Genomic DNA, 25,351 nt, shown 5'->3' with positions numbered 1-25,351 from the left:
CTATTTTCCAATTTTGATTTTTTGGCTCTAAGTTTTGAAGAGTTTGTCAACTTAATTCCTAATGCTACTGGATTTTAATTTCTGCTACCATGCCTTTTAATTTCTAGAGCTGTTTTGTTCTCTGAGTGTTCCTTAATAAAATAACATCTCTTAAATTTTTTGGCTATGATATCTTCTTAGTTCTCTGAGTATATATCTCTTTGTTTTTCCCCTTTGCACTGTTCCCAGAAGTACTGCAATTCCAGGTCTATGCATAGAGTGGACAGAGCAAGCTTCTATTTCTCCTCCATGCTTCAAAAATCCATTTAATATATTATCCTCAGGTAGAGGACATCTCAGATATTAAACATAAGAACAGATACTACACGTGGTCTTAGCCAAAAGACCAAGAAATGATGAAGATAGTTATTTCTTTCATTAAAATTTTTTTTCCATTTATTTGAGAGCGGAAGGAGGTAGAGTGAGAAAAGCATCAACTCATTGTTCCATTTAGTTGTGCACTCATTGGTTGCTTTGTGTATGGCCCTGACTGGGGATTGAGCCCATGACCTTTGAGCACCAGGATTACACTCTACTAACTGAGCCACCTGGCCAGGGCCGAGGATATATTTCTTTTTTTTTTTTTAATTTTTCTTTTTACTAATTTTTAGAGAGGGGAGAGAGAGAGAGAGAGAAAGAGGAGGGAGGAGCAGAAAGCATCAACTCCCATATGTGCCTTGACCAGGCAAGCCCAGGGTTTTGAACCAGAGACCTCAGCGTTCCAGGTCGACGCTTTATCCACTGCGCCACCACAGGTCAGGCCAGAGGATATATTTCTTAAGAAACAAAAAAAGACTTTTTTCTTGCACCATCTGTTTTTTCCAGTTTTCCATTTAATTTTTTGTCTTTCATGATAAAGAAGTCTCCCAGCTACCTATCTGGTAATCCTCAATTGTCTGTTCATATTTAAGGGTGGGGAGCTAAAACAGATTAGAAGCTCTGCATGTTGGTGGTGGAAAGGGGTTGTTGAACCTCAGTTGAGTGACCTGACTGGGTCATTTATTGGGCAACTCTCAATTTCAACAAGTTTAGGTCTTTTCTCTTGGGCTAAGTTCCTCTCCAAGAGACTTCCAACTTCCTGCTGAGAGAGGGCAGAGGGTAGTGGGGTGAAGGGCTGGGTCACAGCCTCAGTATGCACCATTTACATAATCTCTGTTTACAAAGCAGAACCGGCTCTCGCCTTTGTTGGAATGTATCTGTAAATTTCCTACAACTGCCACAACAAATGACAGTACCCCCACTGGGTGCCTGACAACAAAACATCTTCTCACAGACCTGGAGGCTAGAAGTCTGAAGTGCAGGTGTCAGCAAAGCTCTGTTTCTTTGTTTTTTATTTGTGTCACCCCGAATGCATCCTCCCTTCCCCTATTCCCCTCAACATCTCCCCCCCCCCCTTCCCTTCAGGTTTATCCCATCCTATCATCCCCTTTCCCTCTGTCCTCTTTTCCTCTGGTCCCTTTGATCCCTCCTCTGTTTCAATTCCGTTCCTCAGTTCACATTGTTTCTTGGATTCCTCCAATGAGTGAGGTCATATGATATTTTTCTTTTTCTGCCTGGCTTATTTCACTTAACATAAGAGTTTCCAGGTCCATCCATGTTGTTGCAAAGGTAATATTGCCTTCTTTTTCATGGCCCCATAGTATTCCATAGTATATATGTGAGGAGCCACTGTGCCACCTTACCCGCAGGTGTTGTAAAGTACCAAAAGCTACAGAATCAATATTAATATTTTAAGAGGCTTAAAGAACATTTTATTAATTTGGGTTAAGGTGTGCAGAGAAATTTTGAGAATAATCTCTGTACTGTGTGATTGGCATCAAATCAGGATGGCCCTTGGCATTGTATTGTAAATGCAAAGGGAAGGAAAACATGGATTCCCTGACATTCCACCACACCTGTGGGGACAGGGGTGAATGGCTAGCCAGGTGCAGGAAGAGAAAAGCCAAAATAAACCTTTTCTTATAGTAATGAGCCATTTGCGGGCATTTGTCCCCATGGAAACTACCTCTCCCATATGAATGCATATGGTTAATACGTGTGACTCTGGACAGAGAGTTGGCGGATGAACACTAGAAAATATAGGAATGCCTTTTAATATGTAAAGAGACATCTTTCTACCATTGCGTTGACTTGTAAATTTTGTTTTCTCCAAAATGATGTATGGCTTGCAAATTGAACATGATCCTATCATGTTAAGGACATATGACTATAACCAATAGTGGTAAAGGGCACCTAATTGCAATTTTTACTTCTGTACTTGCCACTTACAAAACTATTAAAACTAGGTAGAACAAAGGGCCAGCGCACTCTCCCTCGGATTTCTGTCAGAGTTGCCGCCGCTTGGCCAAGCTAGACAATAAAACTTTGATGTGTAATCCACGGATTTTGTTCATGTCTTCAATGTTTCGAGTCCCTCCAGATTAGGCTTAACAATATGTACCACTGCTTTTTATTCCACTCATCCACTGATGGACACTTGGGCTGTTACCAGATCTTCGCTATTGTGAACAATGCTGCCATAAACATGGAGGTGCATTTCTTTTTTTGTCAGTGATTTGGTGTTTTGGGGATATATTCCTAAAAGTGGAGAAAGGGGAACCCTCCTGCACTGCTGGTGGGAATGCAGACTGGTGCAGCCACTGTGGAAAATAGTATGGACATTCCTCAAAAAATTAAAAATGGGAGGCTATGTTGTTTTGTAAAGCTCTGGGAACGGGTTCCTGTCCCTCTCCCAGCTTCTGGTGGTTGCCAGGGTTTCTGTTCTATGTTGGGGACCGAATAAATAAACAGGGTATTTTGCAATGTGGACAGAGGTGCTAGGCCCAAACCCCACCTCATTTGCCTAGTTAACAAAGAGCTACACCTGATTCTCATTTGTCTCACCCATGTTATCCTGAGGAGGCTGGAAGCTAGTTTCTTATTAGTGTAAAGTAGATTTGGATGGTATGGTGGGGGTTGTCTTTGAGTTGCCTTGGAAACTTAATTGAATTCCTGATGGACCACATTTTTTCTATGAATAAAAGTGGATTGTGTTTCTGGGAGCAGGCACATTACGGCTAAGAACAGTAGAGACTGTTTGCCGTGGCGTCCTCCTGAACCCATCTGTGTGTGTATTGTGTGTGTGTATATATCTATATCTATATTTATATCTATATATATAGATATATCTCTTTAAGTCCCTATCATTTATTTCAATTCCATACCTTTTTACATTCAAAGACCCCATAATAGACTCGTTGTGGCTGGACTGCGACAATTGGTGCCCATACACATTCGTGTGGCCATTGAAAAACAGAAAGAGGCGAGGTAATGGAACTCCCCAGAAGTGTACACACAAATTAAGTATAAAGCTTCTAGAGAGTGAAGCTTTTAAGTAGAGTTTGGGGGAAGAGTATAATAATAAAGTCACACGAAGTAAGTATAAAGCTTTTAGAGAGTAAAGCTTTTAAGTAGAGTTTGGTGAGAAAGTATAATAAGAAATAATTCAGAAGAAAAAGAAATACAGGAGTTGTAGGATCAAAAGTGAGGCACTTTTTTCTTTTTGTACAAATGTTTTTATTTGAAAAAAAGAAATGTTTTGTTTGAACAGAATGAGGTAGAAACAGAGGAACGTAAATATGAGAAAAACTTAGAGTCTGAGAATAACTCGGGAGATGAGAATATGACAGCTGTGGCCATTTTAAACTTTGCCTCCACAGCTCTCTGCTCCCAAAGTCTTTGTCTCAGACCCTTGGAGATCCCCACTCCAACAAGCTTTGGTTGGATCAGGCTTGAGATGCAGGGGGGAAAATGGAGGAATTCAGCAATATTAGGCAAAGTCCTGATGAGCAATATCAAGAATTTGTTTCACAGCTGATTCCGGCAGTTGAAAGAATAGTGATAGAAAAAGAAGTTTATATCAGAATATGCGCCGATGTTGGGACTTCATACATGCAAGGTCTTGCTTTTGCCACAGCCCTTAAGGTGAGGATTCCAAGAATTTTTGATAAAAGGCAGGACAAATGAAAGAAAGGTCAGGGAAATACTTCTGCCTGTGAATTTTGTTTCCAATGCAGCAGCTGGGTTGGGCCCAGACTGGCGGAGGCTGCAGCCAAGCGGAAGGTAAAGCAGGGAGGTGAACGGGGAAGGCTTCCCCACCCTGGTAAACTAGGTCTGCCGCTAGGCTGGGGTTGAGACGGAGGCTTGCGGCGGCCCTCGACTCGGCATGATTAGGCTGCCAGTTGTAGCAGCTATTAGAATTTGAACTTTAGTAAATAAAAAGACGCAAGAGCCTGACCTGTGGTGGTGCAGTGGATAAAGCCTCGACCTGGAAATGCTGAGGTCGCTGGTTCGAAACCCTGGGCTTGCCTGGTCAAGGCACATATGGGAGTTGATGCTTCCAGCTCCTCCCCCCTTCTCCCTCTCTGTCTTTCTCCTCTCTAAAAATGAATAAATAAATTAAAAAAAAAAAAAGACCTAAGAGTTAGGGGAAATTACAGCTTTTCCCCATTATTCTCTTTCTCTAAACTATTATTTTCTTTCTTTTGTATTCTATGCCTGGATGGAGGGCGAAGGGGGGTCCTGTTTGGATATGCCTAATCAAAAATCTCATACGGCCGATTTGAGATTTTTTAAGAGAGATTTCTTTCAGTATTTATGCTTGTCACATTCCTATTAAGGTAGCCTTACGTAAGATCAAGCAGCCCACATTCTAATCTCTAAAATCCCGGGTTTCACTCTTGATTTGTGTAATTGTATGTGAAGTCTCTGTTTAATGTCTAAATGTGTGTTTTCAAGGCCTGAATTATGTTCTTGCATGCAAAAATTGGAAATGCTGGCTCTAATATTGTAAAAATAAAATATCCTTACAAATTAAAATATTTAATTAGAACAAGTAAAGCATGCTCATTGAAATTTGGATAAAATGAAATGTAGATCCTAAAGATTTCCTAATTTGGCCAAACTGCTTCAAGCTAAAGTTGCTGCAGCTGCAAAGCTTGAAGCAGGGTGGAATTGCTTAACAAAGGTGTAAATTTTTTTCTCTTTGAATTGCCTGTTGATTGATTGGGTAGAAGTGTTTTGATGGGTGTGAGAATGTTGCTTGAAAGTTCATTTGCTGTATTTTGTTGGAGGTTGGCATTGAGATGGGTGTTTCTTGCAGTTTTTGAGGTCAAGGTGTTGTGGAGTGTACTCAACAAATGCTTAAAGGTCAATTCAGAATATAAAAAAGGGGAGGCAGTCATGTCCTGGAACTCCTACAAATATATTTACTTTGAAGAATTTCTTTCGAATGCTGATGTACAGAAGACGCCAAACCTTTCTTTTGCAAACTTCTACCCTCTTTTATTTGATCCAGCTAGTAACGCTGTTTGTTTTTTTTCTAAATAGATATACAGAAAAGTTTATATAGGCAGATGTGGACCTCAAAACCCTCAGTGAGATCTTCTGAGCATGGCTTTTAAGGTCTGTAATGACCAAGAGGAAAGAAAAGGCAGACAAATGAGAATTAGATATAGCTCTTTGTTAACTAGGCAAATGAGGTGGGGTTTGGGCCTAGCACCTCTGTCCAGATTGCAAAAATACCCTGTTTATTTATTTGGTCCCCAACAGTTCTAATCTCCAGTCTTTGTGTTCTTCCCTGGAATGTGTCTTCACGTTGTCTTCCATGTGTCTGGCTCTTCCCCTCTTCTTGCAGACACCATGAGAATGGATCTAGGGCCTACCCTCTAAACCAGGGGTAGTCAACCTTTTTATACCTACCTCCCACTTTTGTATCCGTTGGTAGTAAAATTTTCTAACCGCCCACCAGTTCCACAGTAATGGTGATTTATAAAGTAGGGAAGTAACTTTACTTTATAAAATTTATAAAGCAGGGTTACAGCAAGTTAATGCATATAATAATAATTACTTACCAAGTATTTTATGTCGGATTTCCGCTAAGTTCGGCAGAATAAATCTTTATAAAACAACTTACTATAGTTAAACCTATCTTTTTATTTATACTTTGGTTGCTCCGCTGCCGCCCACCATGAAAGCTGGAATGCCCACTAGTGGGCGGTAGGGACCAGGTTGACTACCACTGTTCTAAATGGATGCCTGCCTTGCTCTGCTCCCCCTAATGACTTTAAGATTGAACTGTTGGAAAGGGTGGGGAAGGGATATTAAAACGTGTCCAAATCTCTTCAACACTAATTCAGTCTGAGGTGGAATCTAATTCCTCTCCCCTTGAATGTGGGCTGGCCTCACTGACTTGTATCTAATATAATGGGGCAGAACTAACACAGGTTGACTTCTGAAGCCGTCATACAAGGTAATAAAGCTTCTGCTCCCTGACCTATGCCTTTGGGGCCTAGTTATTGAGTCTTTCCAGCCCAGGTGTAAGATTTGAGTGAAGAATTCAAGAGGACATTAGTCCCAGCCATCATCTGTAAAAATAACTATAAAAGAAACCTTGAGTATTTTTTACCTGAGCATAGTAAACCCCAGAGCAGTGAAAGATAATAGTTATTATTTTATACCAAGTTTGGGTGTGACGGTAATATTGGATTGGAGCAGAAAGGGAGAAAGGGGAGGAGGGACAAAAGAAGTAGAGTGCATACGGGTACCCCCCGCACGCCAGGCCGACGCTCTACCGCTGAGCCAACTGGCCAGGGCCTATTTTATAAAAACTGAATTTCAAACAATTACAAGTGGTAATGATTAAAATATTTAAGAGAAATTACAAACATGTCAGTACACGTGATGGTAACTAAAAGCTTTCATATGGGTTAGAAGGCTCAATTTCTGAAGTTGACAGATTGACTCTTTATCTCTGCCCATTATTTTCCCTTGTAGGATGACAACATAAAGAGACCCCCCAAACCAAATGATAGACACTGTAAAAATCAAGTGTTTTGCTGCATATACTAAATCTCTTCAGAAAACAAGCAACCTCGGTATTTTATATTGAGGGTCTCAATCAGAATGGTTTATGTTGCAAGTGATAGAAAATCCAACTCTAAGTGACTTGCAAAATGGGCAATTTATTGGTTCACCTATCAAATGTCTGGTGGTAGGGCCGGCTAACTTGCTACAGTTCATCCAATGTCAAGCAGATTTGTGTCTACATGTGTGTAAGACATAGACAGGGAGATGAGAAAAATCAACTCATTGTGGCACTTCAGTTGTTCATTGCTTCTCATCCGTGCCTGGACTGGGGAGAATCAACAGCCAGGGCCCTGGGGTCGTTTATGATCCCACACTCAAGCTGGCGACCTCAGGGTTTCCAACCTGGGTCCTCAGCATCCCAGGTCAATGCTTTATCCACTGCACCACCACGTTCCAGCTCAAGCAGATTTTCTTTCCTCTTAGCTTTGTTGAGGTCACCCTCAAGCTCTAGTTATTTATGAACAAGACAAGAATGTTGGTCATATTAATATTGGGGATAATCGGATTAGAAAAAATTACCAAGTTTATTTAGTCATTTGTTGTTTACTATGGAGTGATATACCCTGAACTCAACACACCACTCACCTAGGCAGGTTAAATGTGCAAACTTTCTAACTAGTCACTCCATGAAACTGGGATTTACTAGCAAACAGCACAACAGAGGACTGTGAGTGAATATTATGCAAAAACAGGTGTTCGGCCAGGGGCAGGGATGACCTGAAACCTAGTCTCAGTCAAGAAACAAAATACACAATTTTTTTTTTCTTTTTTTAAGTAAAAGGAAGATAGCGAGACTGACTCCTGCATGCACCCTGACCAGGATCCACCCAGGAACCCTTGTCTGGGGCTGACGCTCAGACCAACCAAGCCATCCTCAGTCCCCGGTCAAACGCTTGAACCAACTGAGCCACTGGCTGCAGGAGAGGAAGAGGAAAAGGAAAAGGAGGGGTAGAAGTAGGGGGAGAGAAGCAGGTCACTCCTCTTGTGTGCCCTGACTGGGAATCGACCTTGACATGCATACACCAGGCCAACACTATCCACTGAGCCAATCAGTCAGGGCCAGAATGTACAATTTCTTTGGGCTGAGTAGAAGGTGCAGCAAATTGGGCTAGGCAATGGTGGAATAAACATCCCATGAGCAAGAATAAAATTAAAAAAAAAAAATACATTTGCTGTGCAACCAGTTTAGAAAAATCCTTTTTTTTTTTACTACCTTTTTTTTTCATTTTTCTGAAGCTGGAAACAGGGAGAGACAGTCAGACAGACTCCCGCATGCGCCCGACCGGGATCCACCCGGCACGCCCACCAGGGGCGATGCTCTGCCCACCAGGGGGCGATGCTCTGCCCATCCTGGGCGTCGCCATGTTGCGACCAGAGCCACTCTAGTGCCTGGGGCAGAGGCCACAGAGCCATCCCCAGCACCCGGGCCATCTTTGCTCCAATGGAGCCTTGGCTGCAAGAGGGGAAGAGAGAGACAGAGAGGAAAGCACGGCGGAGGGGTGGAGAAGCAAATGGGCGCTTCTCCTGTGTGCCCTGGCCGGGAATCGAACCCGGGTCCTCCGCACGCTAGGCCGATGCTCTACCACTGAGCAAACTGGCCAGGGCGAAAAATTCTTAAAATTAAAATGCAACTCTCTCCCCCAATCATAGAGATATATGTAGTAGTGATTTGTGAAGGTCTTTATACATGAAGACTACTGATCCTTTGGTATACTGCAAATATTTTTTCTGAATTATACAGGAAATCTTTTGTTATTTTTAAATTCCTTCTAAGTAGAGTGGGTAAGATCACAACTTTGATGCTAGACTACTGGGTTCAAAACCTAGATGGTACTTTCTATAACAAACTTTGGCACATTAAATCAGCACCTGGTACGCATCTGTGTATGGGAACAGCAGTACCTACTATTTAAGGTTTTTGAGGATCAAATGCTATTTTTATTTGTGTTTAGTTAATCTACCTAAAATGCTTAGAATGCTCAGCACATATTAAGCTTTATGTAACTGTTACCTATGGTGAGGATGATGACAGATAACATATGTGGAGCCACTGTATTTCTTAAGTCTTGTTGGGTAATCAAGAATTTGTATAGAACTATCTTTATATGAAAAATGTATAAACCAAAATTTCCAACTTCTTGTGGAAGTTGAAAACTTTCAATAAAAATTTCTAGAATCACAAATATAGTTTAAAAAAAAGTCCAAGAGGCTCAAAATTAATTCGATATTCTTCTAAAGTCATACTTATTTTGAAAGTCTGAAGCTTTTTTGATTAAAAAAATACCACCAAGTTGAAATTTTTTATTTTGCTAATGTACAAATAGAATGTAACAGCCCACTTCTTATGGTTTCTAAACTCAGAGGATTTCCCTAAGATGCTACTGTCCTTCACAGGCCAGTGCCTGATCTTCTGGGAAAGCCCAGCCTGCCTCTCTACCTACCCACCGAATTCATTTGTCTTTTCAGAAGTCTTGTCGGATGTTTTCTTTGTTGGCCTCTCCATGTTGTTGCTTCATTTGAAAGACTTCATTTTCTAATTGCACAATAGTCCTTTCAATCTCATAATTCTTACTGACCAGGGATACCCAACTAGAATAGAAAAATAAAGGAGAAATTGCTCATTGTAAAATTTCTCTTAGAGGATTTCAACAGATAAACATTTTCAGCCAGGGCCGCAACACTAACCTTCACTTTTGTTTTTTTTAAAGATTTTATTTATTGAGTTTTTAGAGAGAGAGGGGAGAGAAAGCAAGAGAGAGGGAGAGAAAGGGGAAGGGAAGGAGCGGGAAGCATCAACTCGTAGTAGTTGCTTCTCGTATGTGCCTTGACCAAGCAAACCCGGGTTTTGAACTGGAGACCTCAGCATTCCAGGTTGACACCTTATCCACTGCGCCACCACAGGTCAGGCTAACCTTCACTTTTAACTTTTCTTTTTTAAAAACGGAGGCACAACCAGGGGAAGTGAGTAAAGGGTACCCAGGATCTCTCTGCATTATTTCTTTTTTCTTTTGCAAGAGAGACAGACAAACAAACAGACAGACAGACACGAAGGGAGAAAGATGACAAGCATCAACTTGTAGTAGTGGCACTTTAGTTGTTCACTGACTGCTTCTCATACATGCCTTGATGGGGGTAGGGGCTCCAGCCAAGCCACTGACCCCTTGCTCATGCCAATGACCTCAGGTTAGTGACCTTTGGTTTCAAGCCAGTGACCATGGGATCATGTCAATGATCCTAGAGTCAAGCTGGTGATCCTGTGCTCAATCTGGTAAGCCTTTACTCAAGCCAGTGACCTTGGGGTTTCAAATCTGGGATCTCAGCATCCCAGGTCAATGCTCTATTCACTGCATCACCACTGGTCAGACTCTCTACATTATTTTTCCAAAGGCATGTGAATCCATAATTATTTCAAAATAAATGTTTAATTAAGGAAACCAAAAAGAACTGAAGTGATAAGAAAGGGTGAGGGAAGATAGTAGTTTAAATACATTAACTGAAAAGGATAAAAAAACGGCAGAAGCAATAGTTAAAAATGGTGGAGAGCCTTGGCTGTGAATAGTTCAGTTTGGTTAGAGCATCGTCCTGAAGTGCAGAGGTTACTGGTTCAATCCCCGGTCAAGGCACATATAGGACCAGGATTCATGTTCCTGTTGCTGTCTCTCTCACCCCCTTCCTCTTTTGCAAAAGTCAATAAATATTAAAAAAAAAAAAAAAAAAAAAAAAAAAAAAAAAAGATGGGAGAAATTTCTAGAGTTGATAAAAAAATTAAAGAGATTCAAGGAGCCTTCCCTTAGGGAGAAATAAAACTACGACCAAAAAACCTCCACACATGTATATATATTTTTAAATTAGTTTTTAGAGAGAAAAGGGAAGGGAGAGAAAGAGAGAAATGCTGATTTGCTGTTCCACTTATTTATGCATTCACTCGTTGATTCTTTTATGTGCCTTGACTGGGTATTGAACCTGCAACCTTGTGGTGTCAGGACAATGCTAACTGAGCTACCTGGCCATGGCCCAAATACACACTGATGTTTAAAAGATTATATTAGCTTGGACAAAATAAGAAAAAGATGCCTAACAGACAACACGGGATCTGTGGAGGCGGAGGGGAAGGTGGGACAAGAGGAGTGATACGGGTGATGGAGGGAGGGAAAGTAGCAAAATAACGAAGAAAAAAATAATAATAGTACAAAAATTGATGTTATATTTAGGGATTTATATGAACTTATCTGTGTACATGAGAACATTTAAAAACTAAAATACATAAACAAAGAACAGAAAACGTAGACACAAATTATCAAGAAAATAAATTCTAAAATCTCCCTCTTAAAAACAAAAAGAATTGATCAATTTTTTCCCCTTTAAAAATAGGTAGACTCCCATTCAGAGCAGAAACACTGAACTGGAAACAGGGTGCTCTGAGAACAGAATCAGTCAGAAGCCAGCCTGTGTTTCTAACTTTCCCACTGCCTCCCCAGGCCATGCTACAGAGGGCGAGGCAGCGAAGAGCAGGCCCAGAGCACAGCATTTCGGACACCTGGGGTGTCCACCTGGACAGTGTTTGGACCAGACTGTTGGACCCTGATCATAAATTTGCTAAGCAATTTCAAAGATGATGGAATTGTAGGTACTTACTTTGACTCCATTTCTCTTAATTTAGATCCAGCTGTGAGTTGCATGTTCTTTCGCTGCCAGTTTAAATCTTGAATATGCTTCCTGAAAAAAAAAAAAAATTTATACAACCCACCTACACTTTAACATTTTCTTTTGACTAAAATCAACAGAAAAAACTCTAGTCAATATAATACATCTTTAATCTCTTAAGCAGAACAGATATGAAATCCTAAACTAATTCCAGAAATTAACTTTCTTCTAATTATTTTCCAATTAAATTTCATAAAACATGCTTATTGTGAAGACTTAAGTGTACATATATAGAATAGACTGGTTAAAAACACAAAGTCCTCCTCCATGGCTTCTGCTTGTCTCCGTCACTGCTGTTTTAGTTTTTGGTAGGCGTCCTTCCGTGCTCTTTCCTATGGATGTATGTGCACATGTGTGGAGATTAGATTAAAAAAAAAAATCAGGACATACATGCTATTCTGTAACCTTTCCCCCTTCTAAAAGTTCCTTTTCATGGTCTGAAACTTGTAAATAGTAAGTGGCCTGATAGAGATATCCTCAGACCTCAGGTCTATTTCTCCTCCACTCGGTAGCACAAACCCAACACCAGCTGCTGGACAAAGAGCATATCATCAACTGCTTCCTCTCATGTCATTACAATACATCGGTTCCTTTTTCTTCTACTTATTAAGGTTTCACCTAAACTTTATTCTGAAATAAGAGGAAAAAATTTACCTTAATTTCTGGAGCTCTTTCTGTGCATGTTCAATCATATGAACTAGATTTCTAAGGGGAAAGAAAGAAAAACCAGATTAAGGTACATTAAAATCTAACAGTACCAACTAAAAGTGAACTACCTAGTTAAAAGAAGGTCAAATTTTTCTGCTTAAAAACAAGTAATATTTGCCAGACCGGTAATGGCGCAGTGAATAGAGCATCAAACTGGGATACTGAGGTCCCAGGTTCAAAACCCCAAGGTTGCTGGCTTGAGCACAGGATCATCCAGCTAGAGTGCAGGCTCACCAACCTGCATGCGGAATCATCAACATGATCTCAAGGTCGCTAGGATGAGCAAAGGGTCACTGACTCGGCTTGAGTTCCGTGGTCAAGGCATGTATGAGAACCAATCAATGAACAACTATAGTGAAGCAACTGTGAGTTGATGCTTTTCTTCCCTCTCCTTCCTGTCTCCCTGTCCCTCTCTCTCTCAAAAAAAAGGGCTAATATTTATTGAGCTCTCATGCCAAACACATTAAGACACCACAAAAATATTAGCTAATATAATTCTCATAAGACTTCGAGGTAGGTATGATAATCCCTATTTCACACGGGAGGAAAAAGTATGTGTAGAAAGATTAAGAAGCTTGGTCAAGGCCCTGGCCGGTTGGCTCAGTGGTAGAGCGTCGGCCTGGCGTGCAGAAGTCCTGGGTTCGATTCCCGGCCAGGGCATACAGGAGAAGCGCCCATTTGCTTCTCCACCCCTCCCCCTCTCCTTCCTCTCTGTTTCTCTCTTCCCCTCCCGCAACGAGGCTCCATTGGAGCAAAGATGGCCCGGGCGCTGGGGATGGCTCCTTGGCCTCTGCCCCAGGCGCTAGAGTGGCTCTGGTCGCAGCAGAGCGAAGCCCCGGAGGGACAGAGCATCGCCCCCTGATGGGCGTGCCGGGTGGATCCCGGTCGGGCGCATGCAGGAGACTGTCTGACTGTCTCTCCCCGTTTCCAGCTTCAGAAAAAATAAATAAATAAATAAATAAATAATAAAAAAAAAAGAAGCTTGGTCAAGGTCACATAGTATCAAAGCTAAATCTTATTCTAGGTCTTTCCAGCAGTTTCCTGATACTTTGATTTGGCAAACTTAAATCACTTCTTAAACTGTCATTGCTTGTCAAGAAGATGGAAAATATCTGATGAGTACACCCTTGTAAACCCTCCTTTACTCTACATACTTCTGTGTCTACGTTTATCTCAGCCCTCTCCCCTCCTGTCTGCTGCCGACTCGAGAGGAGAGGAAACGAACCATTCCCATGGAGCCTTCTTCTGAATTACCTTTCCCTGTGAAACCCAGCTTATTTCCATCTCTCTCTTAAGTGAACAGATCCCTCCTCAAATACTCTAAAGATTTCTTATAAAACTTAACGCGCTGTATCACGGGAGTGTCAGTGAACTTGGGTTCTAGTCCCATCTAAGCCCTAAATAGCTGTTTGTCCTTGGATGAGTCATCTGACATCACTGGGGCTAAGCTTGATTACTTGTAAAATTAAAGACTGGCCTGACCTGTGGTGGCGCAGTGGATAAAGCATCGACCTGGAATGCTGAGGTCGCCGGTTCGAAACCCTGCACTTGTCTGGTCAAGGCACATATGGGAGTTGATGCTTCCTGCTCCTCCCCCCCCCATCTAAAATGAATAAATTAAAAAAAAAAAAACCTTAAAAAAAAATTAAAGACTGACACTGAAGGTTTCTGTCTACTTGCAAGTACAGAATTCTCTCCTTATTAACAAAATACTATTGTTTTAATAGTCTTGGACCAAGATCTACTTAGAGCTAAAAGCTTTCTGCCCAGTATGTCTGACACCCTCAAATCCTTTCATGAGGAAAAACTTTACTTTGATAAGATATAATTACCTCCTGTGGAGTAGCATTCATTGCCTCTTAAGGACACGAAATATGCTTGGGGGATGGCCAACACCATATGCGATTAAATGGAACAGTGATATACACAGTAATCACCAGTTACTCTCGAGAGGGTACCAGGGGCAGAATTTCAGTCAGGAAAGACGACAAAGTAGATTAGAGTTGGGCCTAAATCAGCTGAATTTGGGTCAAACATGTAAAGGCATTCTAAGAGGGGGCGAGGCATGAAGAAGGGCCCAGAGGCGGGTATTATATATATTTACCAAAGAGGACTAGTTTGGCTGGAGTCATACTCTATAATCGAGATATAGCCTTTGCTTTGAATATTATGTTAAATAGTCTGAACCTTACCTTGCAGGTAATGAGAAATCATTCAAGATTTCTAGGCAAGTTAAAGCAATGTTCTCAATTTAATAGGGTGTATTTTTTGGCCCTGGATCCATGTTCTCTGCCTTTCCTGAATTGGTCTTGCTTGCCTCTGAATGTCCAAATCTCACCACCCTCTTTTTTTGTTTGAGTCATAGATGCTACCATTTATTGAATAAATTACAATGTGTCAAGCATGTTATTAAGCACTTTATTTCTTTTTTCTTTTTTTATTTTATTATTTCATTTTAGAGAGAAGAGAGAAAGGGAGAGAGAGAGACAGAGAGGGAGAGAGAGAGAGGAGAGAGAGAGACAGTGAGAGAAGGTGGGGAGGAGCAGGAAGCATCAACTCCCATATGTGCCTTGACCAGGCAAGCCCAGGGTTTTGAACCGGCGACCTCAGCATTTCCAGGTCAATGCTTTATCCACTATGCCACCACAGGTCAGGCATATTAAGCACTTTAAATCCATTAGTTCATTTAACTTAATCCTCACAGTAACCATTTGAAATAAGATATTATTGTTCCCAGTTTAAGGATAAGTAAACTGAGGTTCAAGAATGTTAAGTGAGCCCTGGCCGGTTGGCTCAGTGGTAGAGCGTCAGCCTGGCGTGCAGGAGTCCCGGGTTCGATTCCCGGACAGGGCACACAGGAGAAGCACCCATCTGCTTCTCCACCCCTCCCCCTCTCCTTCCTCTCTCTCTTTTCCCCTCCTGCAGCCAAGGCTCCAAAGTTGGCCCGGGCGCTGAGGATGGCTCTATGGCCTCTGCCTCAGGTGCTACAATGGCTCTGGTTGCAACAGGGCGATGCCCCAGATGGGCAGAGCATCACCCCCTGATGGGCATGCCGGGTGGATCCTGGTTGGGTGCATGAGGGAGTCTGTCTGACTGCCTCCCTGTTTCCAGCTTCAGAAAAATACAACCCCCCCCAAAAAAAATACCAAAAAATAAAAAGAGAGAATGTTAAGTGAGTTGACCAAAGCTATATCATCTTTAATTTTGCTAGTCTTTTTTATCTTTTTAAAATTAATTTTAATGAGGTGTCTCACCCCCTTTCTTAATGATCCTAATTCTTTTTTTTTTTTTTTCTTTTCATTTTTCTGAAGCTGGAAACAGGGAGAGACAGTCAGACAGACTCCCGCATGCGCCCGACCGGGATTCACCCGGCACGCCCACCAGGGGGCGATGCTCTGCCCATCCTGGGCATCGCCATGTTGCGACCAGAGCCACTCTAGTGCCTGGGGCAGAGGCCACAGAGCCATCCCCAGTGCCCGGGCCATCTTTGCTCCAGTGGAGCCTTGGCTGCTGGAGGGGAAGAGAGAGACAGAGAGGAAGGCGCGGCGGAGGGGTGGAGAAGCAAATGTGCGCTTCTCCTGTGTGCCCTGGCTGGGAATCGAACCCGGGTCCTCTGCACGCTAGGCCGACGCTCAACCGTTGAGCCAACCGGCCAGGGCCAATGATCCTAATTCTTAATGTCCCTGTCTGGATCACTGGAATTCACAGAGTGAAGGATGCCCCCCATACTGCCTAAAATGGGACGACTGGTTATTTGGCACAGAATGTTGTCTACCAACTAGATAATTCTTGAGAACAGGATCACATTTTCCCACTTTTATAAAAAAAAAAATCAAGGCCCTGGCCGGTTGGCTCAGCGGTAGAGCGTCAGCTTGGCATGCAGGGGACCCGGGTTTGATTCCTGGCCAGGGCACATAGGAGAAGCGCCCATTTGCTTCTCCACCCCCACCCCCTCCTTCCTGTCTCTCTCTTCCCCTCCCACAGCCAAGGCTCCATTGGAGCAGAGATGGCCCGGGCGCTGGGGATGGCTCCCTGGCCTCTGCCCCAGGCGCTAGAGTGGCTCTGGTTGCGGCAGAGCGACCCCCCGGAGGGGCAGAGCATCGCCCCCTGGTGGGCAGAGCGTCGCCCCTGGTGGGCATGCCGGGTGGATCCTGGTCAGGCGCATGCGGGAGTCTGTCTGACTGTCTCTCCCCGTTTCCAGCTTCAGAAAAATACAAAAAAAAAAAAAAATCAAAACACAAAAACCTGATCTCTCTCAAATTTCTTAACCACCCAACCCCATTTCTCATTCATCCCCCTTGCAACATATTCACAAAAGAAACCAAACTGTTTGTTCTATAGTTTCACAAATTCTGCAGTTTGCCTACTGGATACTTACTTACATGGCCATAAAAATTTTAAACAAAATTCTGAAAATTTAAAAAAAAGGTATTTATCATGTTGTGATTTTGCTTTATTATTTCAGAAAACATTTTCTAAATCAGTGGTTCTCAACCTTTCTAATCCCGCAATACAGTTCCTCATGTTGCGGTGACCCAAACCAAAAAATAATTTTGGTGGCTACTTCATAACTGTAATTTTGCTACATGATATGCATTATGTATTTTCCGATGGCTTTAGGCGACCCCTGTGTTTTGGTCATTCGACCCCCGCCGGGGTAGCGACCCACAGGTTGAGAACCGCTGTTCTAAATCAACAGTTTTACGCAGTCATGAGGTTCAATGACCTTTCTCCTTAAACTAATAGACATTTGAAATTTTAAGACTCAAAGGGGCCACAGAAATCACCTAACTACCAAATATTACAAGTAAGACTGAACCCTAGATAAGAAACTAACCTAAAGCTAAAGCTGGTTACGGAGCCTGCCCTGCAGTGCTGCAGTGGGTAGGGTGTCAGCCTGGGGGCTGAGGTCGCTGCTTTGAGGCCCCGGGCTTGCCGGGTCAAAGCATGTAAGAGAAGCAACCACTGGTTGATGTTTCCTGCTATCTGCCCCCCGTCTTTCCCTCCTCCCTTTCTCTCTCTAAAATCAATAAATAAAACCCTAAAAAAAATAAAAAAGTTAGTTATGTGGAACAGAACAGGTGCTCAGTGGCTTGTTTTGGCACTTTGTACCTGGTGTGCTCCCACTTACAGCTGATTCTAATTATTTGCCAATTCCGTATTTACGATTTTCCTACCCACTCAATCTACTAGTAACTTCAAAATCAATCCTCGCAGTGCTCTGTGCTCACTCGCTCACCTCTCAGATCAGGGAAAGCTCTGAGCTGCGGACTCATGCGTCCCCAGCTGAAGTGGAGGACAGGCTCTGCCTCCTGTGTGTCAGCTCACAGATGGAGAGCAACAAAGGATGCAGCCTAATTTCCGACTCTAGCAAGCTACTCAATACTTGGGAACTTTGTTTTCTTTTTTAAAACATAAAGAAAATAGAATCTGCCAGGATGACTTGCTTTTAGGATTCGAGATGATAACTACGTGGTACGTGTATGTATACATGTGCATCTGTTTTCCTAGGAGAAACGGTACAGTATTTGCTTATTCACTTCTCAAGACCACTTTATAGAACATAACATGCAAATAACAAGAACTGACTGTGTAAGAACCCTCACGGTAAGGATTATATTCCACCAAGCTGTGATCTGTAATCAGACCTCAGAACTCGTTGTATTACATTATACAATAAACATGGTAGTTCGGGTTAGGTCCCCTTAGTACACAAACTCTGAGATGGGTCTCAAAGCAGAGTCCTTCACATGAGTTGTAGTTCTAGGACATGATTCTAAGTGCAAGTTCAGCTCTACTATTTTCATCCCACTTACCCTACCTTACTTCCTACATATAAAAAACACACCAAAGCTCTGGGTGGAATGGGTTTTAAAAAACAACAGCTTCTTACTCATTATATACTTTCCAGGCATTGCATCCATGCTGTGACATTAGTTCCAGATTCTCAATTCGAACCGCTTGATGCTCTAACTGGGCCATAGAATTGTTTACACACTCTTGCCATGCAGTAATGTCATTTTTCTGACCCGAGGAAGGGGCTGGAAGTTCATATCTGAAATTAAACAATAATATAACTACCATATTCCCTCAAACCTTTATCTCTCTTCTCAGCAGAATGCCTCATGGGTCTACACACACTATAAAAACTACAGAAGACTGAGGACGAGATGCAGACTTTGCAACCTTGCAACAATAAAAAACCTACTTATCCTAAGAAACAATCAATTTTTAAATAAGACTTAGCAACGTTACATACAGCCACAAAAAAATGTTCACATCAATGTGAACTGATTCACTAAGCTATGGTACAGTCACATAGGGTTTGCTATAGTAGACATTAAATGATGTTATTGATTAATACTTAAGAAAATTAAGATGCTTACAATATAGTAAAAGGAAAAAGGACCAAAAAATGATGCTATCATTTTTTGTAGGACACACCTGTGATCCATGCACCTTCTCATCACATACCCACACCCTCTAGAGAAAAAAACTGGACCTCACTCTGTTCTCTCTTCACACTACCCAGTCCTTCAACACTGCCAACAGAGCCAGCAAATACTCTTCATAAATCTCAGTTCATTACTGAGTTACTACAAAGCTTTCATTTCCATTCCATTTTTAAAAAATGTTTATTTTGATTTTTGAGAGAGAGAGAGAGAGAGAGAGAAAGAGAGAAAGACAGAGACAGGAACTTTGATCTGTTTTTGTATGCACCCTGACTGGGGATCGAACCAGCAACCTCCGTGCTTTGGGATGATGCTCTAACCAACCGAGCCATCTGGCCAATGCTCATTTCCATTTTAATATTTTTACTTGATACTGTAGAAACTGAGATCAAGAATAAACCATTTTGTTTAAAAAAAAAAAAAAGCTTTAAACATATACCTTATAAATGTGGCATTTCTCAAACCTCTGACTACAATCTACAGTAAGAAATACTTTACACTGTGATCCACTACACAAATGGAGCTGAACCAACGCTTCACAAAACAAGACTGACCTTTACACGCAATGCATTCTGGCATTTTTCCCCCCTATTTCCTCTAAAAAGTGCTGTAGTGTCTTACTAGTAACAAACTATAGAAATGATCCCTGAAAGTACAGTCTTTGTAGTGCCTTACTAAATTTACTTCACAACCTGTTGCTTAATGGCTCATTATCTGTGGTTTGAAACATACTGCCCTAAAGCAGTTACTACCAGGAACACCTTGAGAGCACTGGTCCCAGGAAATGGGCGAATGGAGGAGTCCTGGAAGCTGCTCTGCCTTTATTACTCAGGCCAGAGGGGAAACGGAGCACAAGAGAAGAAATCTGGTCCTCTGGTTCCACTCAAATCCCTCCTACAATCTGTTCCAGATACGGAGAGGACAGCCCTACTGTTCACGTGGCCCTGGTTGGCTCTGACAGATCACTTCGTGGGTCTCATAATGAGCTGACAGGGACCTCAGATATTAAGCAATCCAATTCTTCATTTTAGAGGGCATGTAAGTTTTCCCCCGAGGAAAGAGAAACAGTTTAGTAGTGAAGTGGCACAGGAGAGGAGACAGTGGAACCAAAGACAAACGCTCCAGGCACTTTGCGTTGGCAACGCTGCCTGTGCAAGAGTGATGTGGGGGTCACTAGCCGCCATGGGCTCATTCCATCAGTGAAGCACTAGGTATCTAACCAGGAACACTTCCCTGGAAAATCTTAAACATGAACTTCATTACAATTGACCATTCCCCATGGGGGGATTTTAAAATAGTTTGCATTTTTAAATAATTGTGCAAAGAATATCTTTGGACATTAACACAAGATTATATGAACCACTATCACAAGAAAAAAGAAATATATACAAACAGGTAAGGATTTTTTTCTTTTCAATGTTAGTTTTAACATGGCTACAGTAGTTTTACCAAAATATTAAAATTAAACAATGATTTGAGCCCTGCTGAACCCAGAAATAGAACTTACCGTTTCATACTGAGCAATTCAATTGGTTGACGGGCAGCCAGTCTTTCAAATTCATTTCTCATTATGTCAGTCTGATGTATAAATTAGAGAAAGAATTTTTTCCAAAATCATATTAACAAATTAAAATGAACAACCACCAAATAATGAATCTAACCTACTTAAATATTTATACTTTATATTATATTATCTTACCCATTTCTCTTCTCACAAACCTTCTCTGGGTTAAATGCTCTCTAGGATCTGGAGAACACTGGCACACCCTTCATATGTAAAGAGGCCCGCAGAGAAAAGAATTAATTCTAGGTAACTGGTTCTCAATCCCAGCAGCACAACAGAATCTGCAAGGACCTTCAAAAACAATTTCAATCCCTGCCACATTTCACCCTTTTCCCTCAGTCCCATTTAACTGTTCTGAGGTGGAGGCTAGACATGATTAAAAGTTTTGTTTTTAACTCCTCAGTCGATTGTAAAATAAAGCCAGTGCTGAGAACTAAGACCTAAGTATTCATTGGGGGCAGGGAAGAGAGGGCTTGGACATACAATAATTTGCTTAGGGGTATAAGCCTAAGCCTATAGTTTCTTTTTTGGTCCTATTTTCAGTTTAGTGTTTGCGAAGAATGGAGAAGGTGGAATGGGCAAAACAAACTGGTTTCTGCTATGTTGTCTAAGGTATTACTCTATTTCTTTATTTAGGTCCAATGATTTGGTCAATATCCTATTCCATTTGTTCTATACATTTCCAGTCCTGAATATAAAGAGCTGCTTAAGTGAAATGTACTGCTCACAAAAATTAGGGGATATTTTATTGCTTCATATTCATTTTGAAGTATTACCTAATTTTTGTGAGCAGTCTATTTATAGCATTATCTCAGTTATCCTATGTAATTTCAGTTTTTTGATGGCTTCAACTTTCTCAACAAATTAGACTAAAGAGTAAACAAAAAAGACCTTCCAGAAGCCCACATTTTTCGTTTAAAAGTTTTGCATTAATCATTTCTTATTGGAGAAAGCCTGTTTTCGGCTACTGCTGAGTTACACAAAGCTCTAAGAAAATCTAGGTATCTAGTTTACTGCAGAAAAAACAGGGCCTCCTATCTAGAGGCTATGCACAGTGACCCACAAGGAATAACAACTAATAATTAGGTAAGGAAGAAATTATAAAAATACAATACAAGCATCTTGAACCATTAACAAAGTAGCCCTTACCTAACTCACACGGCAAGTAAGGATAAGATCTGGAGTTATAACTCAACTCTCTCCAAGACTGAGCCAACATTCATGGGACTAAGTTATGAAAAGAACTCTTGGCATATCTGGCACACATTAGCGTTCATTAAATAAAACTGTCTTAGAAGATCTTCCATTGATAAATATTTGGGTGCTTACTGTGTACCAGGCACTGTTCTAAGTGATGAAAATACCATGGTGAAGAACACAAAAGATCCCTGCCCGTGAAGCATTCTCATTCAAGCTTAGATAGGTAGGCCTTCCTTAGCTATTCGATCTCAAGTAGTCACCTAGTCATTCTACCACATCACTACTTTAATTCTTTCTATAGCTTTATCCATAGTCTAATATTTTATGACTTGTCTGTCCTCCATAGACTGTAACCTCCATGAGTATGGACCTTACCTGGCATAGAAAAGACCTTCGCTTCCTATGCCCCACTACCTGGCATAGAAAAGACCTTCGCTTGGCCCAGCGGTTCTCAACCTGTGGGTCGTGACCCCGCGGGGGTCGAACGACCCACAGGTTGAGAACCGCTGGCTTGGCCTGTGGTGGAGCAAGTGGATCGAGTGTGGACCTGGAATGCTGAGTGAGGTCAGTTTGAAACCCTGGACTTGCCGGGTCAAGGCACATACGAGAAGCAAGCAGTGAACAACTACAGTGAAGCAACTCTTGAGTTGCTATGTCTCATTCCTCCCACCCCAGTAAAAATTAATAAATAAAATCTTAAAAAAAAAAAGACCCTCATAAACAGTTGTTGAATGAATTAATGAAGAGCAGTTTTAAAAGCCAGTTTGAGGAATGGATAAGGTCTTGAGCAAATTAGTAAGCCTCTGTTTTCCCATCTGAAAAACTGGAAAAATAAACAAATAGTTCACAGGGCTATTTTTAGAACTGAGCGAACCCAATATATACCATCAGCTTCTATTATTAAAAAAATATTAAAAAATCAGTATACTAATTATAAAGATGCCAACCATACATTGTATTTAAGAGAGCTAAAAAAAAAAGCTGGTTCAAGTACTTAAAAGTTCATGATTGAACGCAGTATCTGAAACTTTCAACAACCCACTTAATAAGAAATCATTACTGTATTTAGTTCTTGATGTGGTAATAACTATATATATTTGGGTAACAGTGTGGGAAAATAGCATAACATAGAAACATCTCTCTCCTACTTAAAACTTAACCAATATTTGTTAATGTTACTTCAATACAAATACTGTTTGACAGAATTCTTTCATAAATAAATGGTTACCTATAACGGGACAAATTCCTAACACGCATGTATTAAAATGCTTAACAGAATCCATTAGTTTTAAAATATTATATTCACAGTTAATTTAGGTGATTAGGCACTACATATCATCTTACGTGCACTTCTAGGCTAAATATGTAAATGATATATTACGTAGAAAAGGTTGGTCCTTCAGTCATTCACATTCTGTAAACATCTAGGCTTTAGACAAAGGCCGCCATCCAGTGGTTCTCAGACATATTTAAAAATCCTGGATCAGTTTCTGCAGAGTGAACCTCATAGTAGAAGATCCCACTGAGAATTTACACAAGGAACCGATCTCAGAAAAACGCACACACGAATTTTCGCATCGTTAGGTAATTCGCGGACACTCAGGAAGTCTTCCTGTGGATCTCAGAATAAGAACCCCGGTGAAGCAGCTTATCTATCTAGCGCTCTTCAATGGCCGGATAATATCTATGTAAGCTAAGCAAGCAATACGTAAAGCCGGAATTTGGAATCCACGTTAACGTGGGTAAGGCTTTTAATCCAAAGTAAAGATTCGCAGAAATCCTGGTTGATACGCTGGGCTCAAGACATCACACTTACTTCAAAAGCAGAATAATCCGGGGCCGCCAGGTAGCTCAGGTAGTTCTTAGTAGGTCGGTATCTGCGCGTTTCCTCCTCCACCAGCGCCGCGGCCTAAAAACGAGAGCAGCAAATCGTAATAAGCTTAGGGTCTAAGGGCCAGGAAGCGCTGAGCCACCTACACAGACACTCCAAACTCACCGCTTCCCGTACTCCAGGCGCTTCATAACCTTGGTCAAAATACGGCAGTGCATCCACCACAACCTCTCCAGCCACCAAACCCGTACCCGCCATTTTTAACTCCGTTTGTGTTTTCTGAGTCTGCGCAAACTCAGGCCTTATTACATTACGTCTGCGTCAGTCACCAACAATTTATGGCGCATGCGTGTAGGCTTTGACGCATGCTCAGTTGTTAAGTTTGAAGGTGCACTCGCCCGGCTGCTAGAAATCAGCCGGCCATTTTGTTTTGGTCGGAAGCGACGTGACCTCATCTCGCTGCGGTTTCTGTCAGTAGAACGCTTCAATTTCCTGTGCCCCCGCATACCTCTTTTGTGCTTTCGACTAGCAGCGGTTTGTGTAGTTGGGATTTTGGTTTCCGACGGGAGGCTGATGTCCGGAAGTGGAACCCTTTAAAACCTGTGGAGAGAATTTTGCTGCAGGATTTGACGAGGAGAGAGAAACTGATTACCCATCTCAGATTATTCCTCTAATCTTCCACCTGTTCCCCGTACTCTTCTCTCCCCATGCAGTTCCGTGCTGTACCTCCACTGTACGTTCTAGGCTCCCTGAGAATATAGGCATTGAATAAACGCGGTTTTAGCACAGATTCTAGAAGTGGGCGCTAGTCTCCAGTTAAAACTGAGAGGTTTCATGGTCTGCCTAACAAATGGAACCTGATCTACACTAGGGAGAGCTTGATGATCATTCTCCCACCTCAACTTTTAAAAATCCTGTCATTTTGCCTTCAAGGGCATTTATAATATCCAATCATTTTGTTCTTAGGACGTCGGTAACAATCACCCTGCAATAGAATATACTCTGCCCTGTGTGCAATCTAAACCCAGGCTTTGTCTGCCAAAAGGCTAGAAATATTGGCCATCATTATAAAGCCTGGTTAGTATAGTATTGATTTGAATGATTTATTTTATTGTTTATTGGGTTGACACTGGTTAATAAGATTATAGAGGTTTCAAGAGCTTTCTATGATACATTATCTATATATTGCACTGTGTCCCCACCACCCACAGTAAAATCACCCACCGCCATATATTTGGCTCCGTTGACCCTCTACAACCTCCCACCCTGCTTCTCTCTGGTAACCACCATACTGTTCTATGGATCTGTTTTATATCCCACATGAGCGAAATCATGTGGTTATTTTTCTGACTTATTTTGCTTGGCATAATAAGCTCCACCCATGTTGGCACAAATGGCAGTGTTTCATCTTTTCTTATGGCTATTTCATCGTATATTTTTACCACATCTTCTTTATCCAATCATCTACTGAAGGGCCCTGTAGTTTCCATGTCTTGGCCACTGTGGGTAGCACTGCAATGAAAAGACAGGGGTGCATATATCTTTGTGAATAACTGTTACCAAGTTTTTCTGGTAGATACCTAGAACGATTGGTGGGTCACATGGTAACTCTATTCTTCACATTCATTGGCTGATTGTTGCATGTGCTCTGACTGAACCTGCAACCTTGGTGCATCTGGAAGATGTGCTAATTAACTGAGCTACCAGGCCAGGGCTCATTGTACAATAGTTTTGATTTGCATTTTCCTAATAGTTAATGAAGTTGAGCATCTTTTCATTTATCAATTAGCAATTCGTGTCTTCTTGGGTGGTTTTTTTTGCTGTACAGAAGATTTTACTTTGATGTAGTCTCATTTACTTATTTTTGCCTTTATTTCCCTTGCCTTTGGGGTCAAATTCATAAAATCTTCTCTAAGACCAAGGGCCATGAGTTTAGTACCTATGTCT

General features: G+C 41.6%; 1 protein-coding gene, 1 non-coding gene and 1 pseudogene across 3 annotated transcripts; all 3 read right to left on the bottom strand.

The window, feature by feature from the left end:
• Positions 1 to 208: 208 nt before the first annotated feature.
• On the bottom strand, positions 209 to 397 carry LOC136315851 (U2 spliceosomal RNA). The gene has a single exon (XR_010727629.1). It is a non-coding gene; the product is annotated as a U2 spliceosomal RNA (small nuclear RNA).
• An 8,834-nt stretch (positions 398 to 9,231) lies between these two features.
• On the bottom strand, positions 9,232 to 23,687 carry BCAS2 (BCAS2 pre-mRNA processing factor). Of its 2 annotated transcripts, none has more exons than XM_066246519.1 (7): positions 23,570 to 23,687; positions 23,390 to 23,482; positions 20,317 to 20,387; positions 18,251 to 18,412; positions 12,304 to 12,354; positions 11,581 to 11,661; positions 9,232 to 9,534 (listed from the first exon to the last, which is right to left on the bottom strand). In XM_066246519.1, the coding sequence occupies exons 1-7, from the start codon at positions 23,660 to 23,662 to the stop codon at positions 9,408 to 9,410; spliced, it is 678 nt and encodes a 225-aa protein (XP_066102616.1). In that variant the 5' UTR covers positions 23,663 to 23,687; the 3' UTR covers positions 9,232 to 9,407. The 2 variants fall into 2 exon arrangements, with proteins under 2 accessions (XP_066102616.1, XP_066102617.1); XM_066246520.1 differs by lacking the exon at positions 9,232 to 9,534 and adding an exon at positions 9,712 to 9,950.
• On the bottom strand, positions 19,398 to 19,471 carry LOC136315767 (small nucleolar RNA U3; annotated as a pseudogene).
• Positions 23,688 to 25,351: the final 1,664 nt, after the last annotated feature.

This window comes from Saccopteryx bilineata, chromosome 11 (assembly GCF_036850765.1).
Source record: "Saccopteryx bilineata isolate mSacBil1 chromosome 11, mSacBil1_pri_phased_curated, whole genome shotgun sequence".
In the NCBI taxonomy this organism is placed as follows: Eukaryota; Metazoa; Chordata; class Mammalia; order Chiroptera; family Emballonuridae; genus Saccopteryx; species Saccopteryx bilineata.
Note: the sequence above shows the minus strand (reverse complement) of the source record. Positions and strands in the feature narration are given on the sequence as shown.